Below are 12,987 nucleotides of genomic sequence, written 5' to 3'. Positions count from 1 at the left end.
CACAGAAGCGCCGACATCACGCAGGGGGGAGGCAGCACACAGCTGGGGCCAGATATCACAGGGGTGGAAGGCAGCACACAGCGGGGGCTAGACAGCACGCGGGGGCAGCCGGGCAGCCAAGTACAGACATGCGGGGGACAACGTGGAGGTGACAGGAGGACGCACACAGGCAGGGAATCCCCGACGTGGCGACGGTTTGTATCGGCGGGCGTTCGGAAGTCGGGGATTCCCTTCCTTTGCCATATAAGACGCGGGGACTTTTTCTCCCCATTTTAAGGGGAGAAAAAGTGCGTCTTATATGGCGAAAAATACGGTAAATATCATCTATTTTTTGATCATTTACAAATGCAGCGTGCTGAAATGTTCTTTTATACAGAAGATGAAAAGATATCTCCTAAGAGAAAATGCAGGAGGAAAAGATGATTGCATATGGGCCAAAGGGGCAATCTGTTAACTGACAATCTCTCCGTTATACATGGCCTCCCATGCTGTAGCTGGAAAATAGATTTGTAGGAAAGAAACGTTACCTTTTTACAATCCAGATTATGCTTAGCAACAGATAGACAAATGTGACCATTATATAGGCAAGTGGCAGACTATAGCGGAACATGTAAACGGTGACGGAGTCTATGGTGTAATAGCCATAGAACAGATAGGTCATCTCAAGAAAACCCTGCAAGAAACACAAAAAAAGAAAAATTCAGCACTGAATTTTTGGAATGCATATCAAGTACTTTAGTTAACAGGTCAATCTACCATACCTGCAAAATCACACACGCTCACACTTTACTTACAGTGAAAAATGTACAGGATCTTCTCAAAAAATTAGCATATTGTGATAAACGTTCATAATTTTCTGTAATGTACTGATAAACATTAGACTTTCATATATTTTAGATTCAAATACACACAACTGAAGTAGTTCAAGCCTTTTATTGTTTTAATATTGATAATTTTGGCATACAGCTCATGAAAACCCAAATTTCCTATCTCAAAAAATTAGCAGATTTCATCCAACCAATAAAAGAAAAGTGTTTTTAAAACAAAAAAAAGTCAACCTTCAAATAATTATGTTCAGTTATGCACTCAATACTTGGTCGGGAATCCTTTTGCAGAAAAAACTGCTTCAATGCAGCGTGGCATGGAGGCAATCAGCCTGTGGCACTGCTCAAGTGTTATGGAGGCCCAGGATGTTTCGATAGCGGCCTTAACCACTTGCCGACCAGGGGTGATTTGCCTGATCTGTGCTGCGTGGGCTCTCCAGCCCGCAGCACAGATCAGTATTATGCCAGGGCGATCAGACTTCCCCCCCTTTTTTCCCCACTAGGGGGATGTCCTGCCGGGGGGGTCTGATCGCCGCCAGCCATCTGCGTTTTGCGGGGGGGGGGGGCTCCTCAAAGCCCCCCTCCGCAGCCATTTCCGCCCTCTGCCTCCTTACCTCCCTCCCTCTCTCCGTAATGCGCAGGACGGAGTTCCGTCCTGCGCATTGAAGGATAGGCTTCCGCCTATCAGATGCCGGCGATCCCCGGCCAATCAGAGGCCGGGGATCGCCGATCTGCCCTACGGCGCTGCTGCGCAGCAGCGCCGTATGATGTAAACAGCGGGGATTTCTTCCATCGCGTGTTTATATTTTGCCGGCGAGCCGCGATCGGCGGCTCTCCGGCTGTTCACGGAGACACCCTCCGTGAACTGACGTGGAAAGGCCGCTCGATCGAGCGGCCGTTTCCATGGTAACCCGCAGACTACCAGTTTACGCCGATCGGCGTTAGCTGGTCGTCAAGAGGTTAAAGGGACTCTGAGCAGTGCAGAAACTATGGAAAGATGCACATCATTTTAAAGCTCTCTTTCTCCTCTTTCCAATGATATATAAACCACCGCCCTACGCCTTTTAGTTTTCGTTATTTTCGCGATTGAAATTGCCGCGACTTCGCGAAAATAGAGAAAACTAAAAGGCGTAGGGCGACGATTTAGGTGTCGCCAGAAAGAGGAGAAAGAGAGCTTTAAAATGATATCCATCTTTCCATAGTTATATTGTATTACACAGGGCAACTTTTTCTCAGTCAGCAGCTCCATTCAGCAGAAAAAGTCGCCCTGTGTAATACAATGTAACTATGGAAAGATGGATATCATTTTAAAGCTATCTTTCTCCTCTTTCTGGCGACACCTAAATCGTTGCCCTACGCCTTTTAGTTTTCTCTATTTTCGCGATCAAAGTCGCGGCAATTTCGATCGCGAAAATAGCGAAAACTAAAAAGGCATAGGGCGGTGGTTTATATATCATTAGAAAGAGGAGAAAGAGAGCTTTAAAATGATATGCATCTTTCCATAGTTTCTGCACTGCTCGGAGTCCCTTTAAGCTCATCCAGAGTGTTGGGTCTTGCATCTCTTAAATTTCTCTTCACAATATCCCACAGATTCTCTATGGAAAAACAAAAGTTTGCTTTCCTAAAACAGAAAGAATTTGCGATAATTCAGGTTGGAGTGAGCTTGAGATGTCTCCAAGAGCAACACTGCTGAATATATGCAAATTAACCATTGTACCCTTAGAAGCTAAACACACCTCCAGAACCGCTGGAATGCAATGATGTGTCACCTTGTTAATTTGTACAGAGCCATAATAATCCAACATGCATACAGACTGTTTCGGATTGTTTGCTCCTCATCAGTGCATGGCATGGATTAATTTGGCTCTATGGAGTAGGGCTTGTGAATCCGAGAGGCACAGACTAACCAGCAAGCTCATGGTGACCCAGAACTCATTGGAGTGTGTAAGGGACTACAATGGTCCTAAATTCTCTATTCTCTATGGGGTTCAGGTCAGGAGAGTTGGCAGGCCAATTCAGCACAGTAATACCATGGTCAGTAAACCATTTACCAGTGGTTTTGGCACTGTGAGCAGGTGCCAGGTTGTGCTGAAAAATGAAATCTTCATCTCCATAAAGCTTTTCAGCAGATGGAAACATGAAGTGCTCAAAAATCTCCTGATAGCTAGCTGCATTGACCCTGCCCTTGATAAAACACAGTGGACCAACACCAGCAGCTGACATGGCACCCCAGACCACCCCAGACCATATCGAAGCATCCTGGGCCTCCATAACACCTGAGCAGTGCCACAGGCTGATTGCCTGTAATAATACAACCTGATCCCCGTGCCTGCGACGAGCCGGACACTTCCGGCTTGCGTTCCACGACATCTCCTCCAGCGGCTGCAGGCAGAGGCGTGCGTTCCAGAGGACGTACGGGAAGTACGCGTCGGAATACGCGTCCGGCCTATGCGAGCAGGCGTCAGGCGTACCGGAAGTGATGCGTAGAGAGGGTATAAAGGGTTTCCGGTCCGCGGCTGCACGCCTGTTATAGCGTGTAGTTTGCCGCATGTAGGCTACAGTGAGCTTGCTCCTGAACCCAGTGTCTAAGCAGAGTTTGTGTTTGATCTCTAAGTCACAGCGTGGTTTCTAGATCGTCCTCAGCTCCCAGCTGCTGTGACTCAGTCCTAGTACTTGATACCTGTGTTTGACCCGGCTTGCATTTAGACCATTCTCTGGACTCATCCCACGAACCAGTACCTGATACCTGTATTGATACCCGTGTTTGACCCAGCTTGCAATTAGACCATTCTCTTGTCGCATCCCTTAATCTGTGCCCGATTTCCTGTGTATGACCCGGCTCGGCATTAGACCATCCGCCTGTCCTTCCTGTACTCTGTAGGGCAGGAGTTAGTGAGATCCGTGACGTCACAGTCGGTCGACTGTTACATTGCCTCCATGCAACGCCGCATTGAAGCAGTCATTTCTGCAAAAGGGTTCCCGACCAAGTATTGAGTGCATAACTGAACAATTATTTGAAGGTTAACTTTTTTGTTTTACAAACACTTTTCTTTTATTGGGCGGATGAAATATGCTAATTTTTTGAGATAGGGTTTTCATGAGCTGTATGCCAAAATCATCAATATTAAAACAATAAAAGGCTTGAACTACTTCAGTTGTGTGTATTTGAATCAAAAATATATGAAAGTCTGTTTATCAGTACATTACAGAAAATAATGAACTTTATCACAATATGCTAATTTTTTGAGAAGATCCTGTATATCAAAATAAAACAAACCCTGAGATACAGGTCTCTAAATACAAAGTAAAAGTGTCGTAAATTGATCTTTCTTATTGGAAATCAATGGATATTTATCTCACACTACAAGGCTAGGATTTTTTTCACAAGAAAAAAGTAAAAACTTGCATATGATCTACAGCTTCACTTGTTTCTCATAAGCTTTATCGTATGTTAGAAACTGTCCATGTACTTTAACCATTTAAGCCTTCTGGACGTAGAAGCTACGTCCAGAAGGCCATGTGCGCTCCCGCGTACTCTCGCGACTGATCGCGCGCACGCACGCTCCCGGCCGCGGATCGTTAGCCGAGGAATCAATCGGAACATGGTGCCCACATCTACATGTAAAAACAAAACAAAAACAAAAAAACACATTTACATAAAAAAAAAATTTATATTTACATTCCACCCTGCCAAAAATATCCAAATAAAATGTAAAAAAAAAACATTACAATTAAAAAAGTAAATATTTACCTAAGGGTCTAAACTTTTTAATTATCAATGTAAAGATGAAACATTTCTTTTTTTTTTTTTTTTTTTATTATTATTAGCTTGTAAGTAGTGATGAAAAAAAATTCACTTTTATTTCCAAATAAAATATTGTCGCCATACATTGTGATAGGGACATAATTTAAATGGTGTAATACCCGGGACTATTAGGCAAATACAATATGTGGGTTTTAATTATGGAGGCATGTATTATTTTAAAATATAATGGCCGAAAACGGAGAAATAATGAATTTTTTCAGTTTTTTTTTTTTTATTCTTCTTCCTGTTAAAATGCATTTACAGTAAAGTGGCTCTTAGCAAAATGTACCACCGAAAGAAAGCCTAATTGGCGGTGGAAAAAACAAGATATAGATCAGTTCATTGTGATAAGTAGTGATAAAGTTATAGGATAATGAATAGGAGGTGAACATTGCTCGGATGCATAAAGTGAAAACGACTGAAGGCTGAAGTGGGTAAGGTTCAACTAAACCCACAGGTAGCAAAAGGCAAATTCTAAAAAACAAAAACAGCTAGTGCAATTTATAAATAATACCATAATTGAACTTTTCAAATTGAAAAAAAATACTGTGCATCTTTAATTGCCTGCAGCAGCTGTGCATCGATCTATACATGCTCAAGACCTCTTGTGTTTCTCGATTGCTGTTACAAAACTGAGGTTCCAGGACTGCTAATCACCAACATACATATTTTACAAACAATTTTTTAAGAATTGTATTTTGAAAACCATATAAAGTTTTTACTTCACAACCATCAGCTTAAAAAATGACAGTCCCATACAAAACAGTATGACACACAAACAGTATAACACACTGAGCATCCATCACCTCACTGGAGTCTTTAGATCAAATTCTCTATGGTGGCTATCAGACCATAGGTTTTGGTGCGATTTCCGGAACTCCCATACAGGAAGACTTTTTGTTCTGGATATTGTGACATGATACAGCAGTGAATGGTATTAGTTTCACCTGTGAAGAAGCCGCCGGTGGGCCGTGAAAGGCACGTCAAGCTTCAGGTATTGTGGAGAGATACTGCATCATATTTGATGGCGTTTTCATAATTACTGTATGTAAATGTTACATACAGGACTGGAATTTTAACCTGATGGTTTTTAAGTTAAAGCGGATCCGAGATGTAAAAGTAACTATAACAAGTAACTTGTAGCTTCAAAAGTTTATGATTATTTATTGCTGTGATACAATGAGGGCAGCCATGTTCTGTTTGTCACACTACACTGAGGCAAATTGATAGCATCTCCAGTAGAGATGTTGGCGAACCGTTCACCAGCGAATCTCTATGGGCCGATACTACATCCGGGTAGCTATGACCCGTACTAGTACGGCTGCGCTGGGCCGGCGGTGCGAGTCTTTGATCGCGCGCCTGTTGCCGGGCACTCTCTGCGCATGAGCCTGACGTCACGCACATGCACAGAGTGCCTGGCAACAGGAGCGCGATCAAGGACGCGCACTGCCGGCCCAGCGCAGCCGTACTACTCCGGGTCATAGCGGCCTGCATGTAGTACAGGGTGAGGGGAAAGTTTCACTCCCCCCTCCTCCCCTCTGCCTCTGAAATCTCTGGCTAGTAACCTCCTCCTCCTGCCCAGACTGAGCTACCATAAGCCCTTGCTACCTGGGACTGAGTGCCAAGGCTCTCTGAAAAGCTGTGGGTGAGGCTTGTTTAGTTTATAGGGAATTAGAGTATTAAAACAAAACAAAAAAATAAAAAAGTATTTGGTTTGAGGAATGCCCTATAAACTATATGAAAGGATCACAATTATGCAATGAGTAAACGTTTCTCGGATCCACTTTAAACTATTTTAGATGGTTTTGTAAATACTGTACAGTCCTATAAATGCCATTGCTGTTTGTAGAATATGTAAATTAATATTTGCAGCCGCTCCCTGCCTGCGTCCCTTCCCTCCAATCAGCGGGGAGGGAAGGGACGCAGACGGAGAGCGGCACTATGGAGGAGGCGGGGGAGCGGCGAGAGTGACACTTTAGAGGTAAACAGCCTGCTGGCGACACACTGCGTGTCGCTAGCAAGGCGTTTGATTTATGGGGGCACAGCAGAGCGCAGGGGGGACACAGTATAGCAACAGTGGCTGGGCATTATATGCAGACCCAGCCTCTGCGTGCTAATTGGATTCTTAGAGCCCACCTCGGGTTCTCTTTAAGTCAAGGAAGGAAGAAAGAAGGCAAGAGAAGCAGAGATTTGAGACGTATGGAATAGCTGTATTTGTTGTACCCATTTTCATATCAAGAAAAAAAAAATTTGCCTGTCAAAAAAATAAAAATAAATAAAAGGACCAGATGTGGACCACCCCTCCTATCAGACCATGATGGGTCTGACCATCCTATGGTCAAAGAAAAAAAAAGAAAGAAAAAAATCACTACTGGATCTCCTGGCTGAGACAGGTAATTTGGTTGCCGCCATAGAATGTAATACGAAAAGAAAGAGCCCAAATTTTGATATAGACGGCATAATTTGTGCACCAGCAATAGCTGGAGCTCTAATTACGATTCCCTGTAACTAGTTAGGTTATCAGTAGGGAAATAGTACTGAAAATGGCCGGAAAATTTGCAAGAGCAGAATGAGCTGTCTTTCGGCATCACCCTGCACCCACGTCTGCAGTAGTGTCTGAATCACATCAGAAACAAGCATGCAGCTAACCTTGCGGCCAGAAACACACTAGGAGTGATTTTCTTAGCACTTTGCAATTTTAAAACTCTTGCTAATGTAATGCTATGGGTGTGATCCCACTTGAGCGATGTGATTTTATAAAAGTCCCCCATAGTATTGCATTAGCAAGAGCTTTTTCAAATCACTAGCAATTACAAATCGCTCCTAGTGGGTTTCTGGCCTGCCAGATTTGACAAAAATGTCAGAAACCCCTTATCTGTATATGCTTGTTCAGGGTCTATGGCTGAAAGTATTAGAGGCAGACGATCAGCAAGATAGCGAGATAGCTGGTATTGCTTTAAAAGGAAATACATGTGGCAGCCTCCATGTCATTTTCACTTCAGTTGTCCTTGACACTAAATGCACGGGACATTCTAACCGTAGTCATATGAACATTGTTGTCCATCACAGCTAAGTGACATGTTTATCCCTATGGCGATATTGATGGAGATGTGAGCATGGGAACTTCCTTGTAAGGGAAGACGATTATAAGTGGTTGGAAAGATGCAACCTGTTGGTCTAGTGTTCTCCCAAACGTGACTGGTGCCACTATCCAGATAATGTGCTTTTATGCTGGGCATCCACAGCCCAGATTCTTCTTATCAATCGAGCCGCTGATGGCTCGATTGATAATTTCCGACATGTCCGATCACGAGCGGGAATCGATCCGCGTGGACGAGTAATGACGCGCCGGCATCGAGCCGCTGGCTCGATACCGGCGCACTATCCACCCGTGTATGCCCAGCATTACAGGCACTACAAATGTAACCACTTACTGCACCAGGTGCAGTATAATCACGGCCTGGGAAAACGTCACAAGAAGTCCCAGGGTCATGAATATTCGTCTTCATCGGCTTCAAGACATAAAACCAATACATAAATAGTTACCATAGGGGCTCAACTTTTTTAATATGAATGTCAAGAGGGCGCCATATATTGTACTAGGGAAATATTTTAAACGTTGCAATAACAGGGACAAATGGGCAAATAAAATGTGTGGGTTTTATCCACAGTAGAACATTTTATTTTAAAACTATAACGGCTGAAAAGTGAGAAATAATGTATTTTTTAAATTTTTTTTATTATTCCAATTAAAATGCATTTAGAATAAAAGAATTCTTAGCATAATGTACCTCCCAAAGAAAGCCTAATTGGTGGCGAAAAAAACCAAGATATAGATCATAGCGTTGTGATTAGTAGTGATTAAGTTATTGGCGAAAGAAAGGGAGGAGCAGTGACAGGTGAAAATTGCTCTGGTCCTAAAGGGGTAAGTGGTTAAAGTGAACCAGAGACGAAGCGTCCTCATGTATTTTACCATATATATCAGTGGGAGCATTAGAGAAAACACCTATTCTGCCCTCTGTTTCATTCTTCACTGTTCAGCCTGCTTCTAATCAGACCTGATAAAATCCCAGACTGAGCATTCAATCTGGCTTTGCTATAATGGCTCAGCTATAATGATTCCTGAGCAGAGCCAGAAGGGGGCAGGCTTGGGCTTGAAAAAGCATCAGAGAACACAGACTCAGCTATAATGATTCCAGAGCAAAGCCAGACTGAATGCTCAGTCGGGGATTTTATCAGGGCTGATAAGTGGGCTGAGCAGTGAATGATGAAACAGAGAGCAGGGCAGTTGTTTTCTTTAATGTTCCCACTGATATAGGGTAAATACATGTGGGTGCTTTGTCTCTGGTTCACTTTAAGCAGCGATCATGTGATGGTTGTTAATGGTGGTGTTTAAAAAGGAAAAAAAAAATGTGCTTGCATGACCTGGGATCTCACAGTAAAATCCACAGACCTCCTTACAAAGTTGGCAACGGAGTTCATCTTATTCAATGTATTTACGCCTAGGTTTTATTAATGAGATACATCGAGAAATGGAAGTGCCATTGCAAGGGGAGTTTTGATTAATATTGAATTCATTATAATAAATGAAAATCGCAATATGTTTTTGTATTTTCTTTGTAAACCTTGCATTACAATTCCGCTGTGAACATTTTTTGGTCCAATTTCCAGCTGCTTATTATTTTACATAAAATTTAAATGCAATTAAAAAGTATTTGCATCTCCTTGATCATCCCTAGTAAAGCCGCCTATTTACATATTTTCAGAGTAGTTTTGCTGAAAACATAGCACCTACCGTTCCTGACAGAAGATCAATAATATTATTGTAGAAGTAAAGAAGTCCTTTACTAACTGGCGAGTATTGTGCACATTCAGTTCCTGATAAAGGGGGGAAAAAAAGCGACCGTTTGTTAGAATGTAGGGGAGAACACAGCTGAAGAGTAACTTAATGCATTTACAGTACATGTAGTGTCCAGAATGGAATAAACAAAGTTGTATCTTACCTGGAGTGGATGAAACTATTTGGCTGCTGTTGAAAACTCCTTGTTTAGAAATGGCAACGGGCAGAGTTGTAAAACAGAACATCAGAAGGAAAATGACAAAATTTAATAATACTAGGAATCTCAGAAATGAGAAATAGGACCCAATTCCTGTGCCAAATTTACCTGCAATATATTATAAAAAAAAGGAGATGAATATGTGCAATAAGAAACAACTGGACTATAGGTTACATTAGTATCAAGTCACACCGCAAAAAATTAAAAAGGAACCCTAGGGGAGACATATGCAGGCTTCCATCTTTACATCCTTTTAAACACCAGTTGCCTAGCAGCCCTGCTGATTTTTCTGGTCAGTACTGTGAGAATCACACGCCTGAAACAAGTATGCAGCTACTTATGTCAGAAACATCTGGTCTGCATGCTTGTTCAGTGTCTATGGCTAAGAGTATGAGGCCTAGTGCACACCGGAGCGTTTCCGCTGCGGTTTGCGATCTGCTTGCGGGTGCGGATCCGCTAGGGTAATGTATTTCAATGGGCTGGTGCACACCAGAGCGGGAGGCGTTTTGCAGAAACGCATACTCCCGGGCTGCTGCAGATTTTGGATTGCGGATGCGTTTCTGCCTCAATGTTAAGTATAGGAAAACCGCAAACCGCTCTGAAAAACGGCACTTCAGAGCGGTTTGCCAGGCGTTTTTTGTTACAGTAGCTGTTCAGTAACAGCTTTACTGTAACAATACATGAAATCTACTATACCAAAACCGCTACACAAAACCGCAAAACGCTAGCTGAAACGCTGCAGAAAAATAAGAAAAAGCGTTTCAAAATCTGCTAGCATTTTGCGGATCTGCTAGCGGTTTTTGGTGTGCACTAGGCCTCAGAGAGGCAAAGGATCAGCAGGACAACCAGACAATGTGCACAGTTTAAAAGGAAATAAATAGGTCAGCCTCCATATGTCTCTCACTTCGGGTTCCCTTTAAATGCAAGAGATCTGGGTGTTCATTTAATTCACTTTTTCTCCTGGGTGATATTTTTACACCTCATCAATAAAATAAAATTTAAAGCAAACCTGAACTGAAAATTAAAAGTCAAAACAAACATCCACTCATCATACATACCGTTGTGTTCAAAATTATTCAACCCCCAATGCTGTAAAGGGTTAGTGTACTGTTAGTTTTAGTGTACATTTGTAATTGTGTTCAGAATGAAATCTTACAAGGACTTTTTAAAGAACCAAATGCAACTAAAATGACATCAATAGTTTTTGTAATACAGTATTAAATGTTTTTTTTAGTGATTTCTTCATTGACACAATTATTCAACCCCTTAACCCTCCTGGCGGTATAAAAAAATACGCCAGGAGGCAGCGCGGCAGTTTTTTTTAAAAAAAAATTTTTCTATATCATGTAGCGAGCCCAGGGCTCGCTACATGATAGCCGCTGCTCAGCGGCATCCCCCCGCCCTCTTCGATCGCCTTCGGCGATCTCCGATCAGGAAATCCCGTTCAAAGAACGGGATTTCCTGGAGGGCTTCCCCCGTCGCCATGGCGACGGGCGGGATGACGTCACTGACGTCGGGTCGTCATTGGGAGTCCCGGGCCACCCCTCGGTGCTGCCTGGCACTGATTGGCCAGGCAGCGCACGGGGTCTGGGGGGGGGGCCGCGCGCCGCACCGTATAGCGGCGATCGGGCGCGCGGCGGCGGCGATCGGGGTGCTGGCGCAGCTAGCAAAGTGCTAGCTGCGTCCAGCAAAAAAAAAATTAAACAAATCGGCCCAGCAGGGCCTGAGCGGCACCCTCCGGCGGCTTACCCCGAACTACGTTCGGGGTTACCGCCAAGAAGGTTAAAGACTACCACTCTAAAGCTGAGTACACACGTACGATAACGATCGTTCGAAAACGAACGATAACGACAATCGGACCGATAATCGTGCGCTCCAAATTTTCCAACAATCGTTTTTTTGGACGATAACGACCGTTATCGTTCAATCCGACCGATCCAACCCGGCGGATTTTTTCGAAAGATAATCGTTCAATCGTTGCAGTGTGTACAAAGATCGTTCGATAACGCATGTTCTTATTGCCTGTCATAACGTCACTTCCGTTTGCGCACGCATTTTTTAATCGTTCGTCGTTCAGTACTTTATACTTATATCGCTCACGTGTGTACACAATCGTTCATTACGAACGATCTTTTCAGTCTAATTTGAATATCGTGTAAACGTCACGAATCGTTCGTAACGAACGATCTTTATCGGACGTCTATACGAACCCTTAAGAACAGAGGTTCATTCAAGTGTTTTCGATCAGGTATTGAAAACACCTGTGGATGGTAACGAGCAGCAATCAAGCATAATAAGCACCAATTAGGCAGATTTAAAATGACTGTGATACTCAGCTACTTCTAGACATTTACTGGTGTGTTTACAAACATGGTGAAGTCAAGAGAATGGTCCACGAAGACAAGAGAAGAGGTGAATTATCTTCACAGGAAGGGCAATGGCTATAAGAAGATTGCAAAGATGTTAAACATAGCAAGAGACACCATAGGAAGCATCATTCGCAAATTCAAGGCAAAGGGCACTGTTGAAACGCTACCTGGTCGTGGCAGAAAGAATATGGTGACTTTGACAGCTGTGCGCTACCTGAAGCGCAAAGTGGAGAAATGTCCGCGTGTGACAGCTGAAAACTGAAAAAAAAGATTTGTCATGCGGGTACTGAAGTATCAGCTCAGACAATAAGGCGCACACTGCGTAATGAAGGCCTCCATGCCAGAACTCCCAGGCGCACCCCCTTGCTGTCTCCAAAAAATAAGAAGAGTCAGCTGCAGTATGCCAAAAGTCATGTGGAAAAACCAGAAAAGTTTTGGGATAGTGTTCTGTGGACTGATGAAACAAAATTAGAACTGTTTGGGCCCATGGATCAACGTTATGTTTGGAGGAGGAAGAACAAGGTCTATGAAGAAAAGAACAACTCGCCTACTTGGAAGCATGACGGGGGGTCAATCATGCTTTGGGGCTGTTTTGCTTCTGCAGGTACAGGGAAGCTTCAGTGTGTGCAAGGTACCATGAATTCTCTTCAGTACCAGGAGATATTGGATGAAAATGTGATGCAGTCCGTCACATACCTGAGGCTTGGGAGACATTGGACCTTTCAACAGGACAATGATCCCAAGCATACCTCCAAGTCCACTAGAGCATGGTTGCAGATTAAAGGCTGGAACATTTTGGAGAGGCCATCACAGTCACCAGACTTAAATCTGATTGAGAACCTCTGGTGGGACTTAAAGAAAGCAGTTGCAGCACGCAAGCCTAAAGTTGTCCACACACGATACAACAAAATGATCCGATTTTACGGCAATTC

The 12,987-nt window shown here is 43.3% G+C and overlaps 1 protein-coding gene across 1 annotated transcript in view; it reads right to left on the bottom strand.

Moving 5' to 3' along the window:
• TMC7 (transmembrane channel like 7) overlaps window positions 1-12,987 on the bottom strand; it is a 90,722-nt gene that overhangs the window by 32,850 nt on the left and 44,885 nt on the right. Inside the window, exons 4-6 of the mRNA XM_068244748.1 lie at window positions 9,633-9,794; window positions 9,425-9,507; window positions 528-673 (exon numbers count right to left, since the gene is read on the bottom strand). Coding sequence (XP_068100849.1) covers window positions 528-673; window positions 9,425-9,507; window positions 9,633-9,794 — 391 coding nt within the window. The remainder of the gene's footprint in view (window positions 1-527; window positions 674-9,424; window positions 9,508-9,632; window positions 9,795-12,987) is intronic.

Source organism: Hyperolius riggenbachi, chromosome 7, assembly GCF_040937935.1.
Source record: "Hyperolius riggenbachi isolate aHypRig1 chromosome 7, aHypRig1.pri, whole genome shotgun sequence".
In the NCBI taxonomy this organism is placed as follows: Eukaryota; Metazoa; Chordata; class Amphibia; order Anura; family Hyperoliidae; genus Hyperolius; species Hyperolius riggenbachi.
Note: the sequence above shows the minus strand (reverse complement) of the source record. Positions and strands in the feature narration are given on the sequence as shown.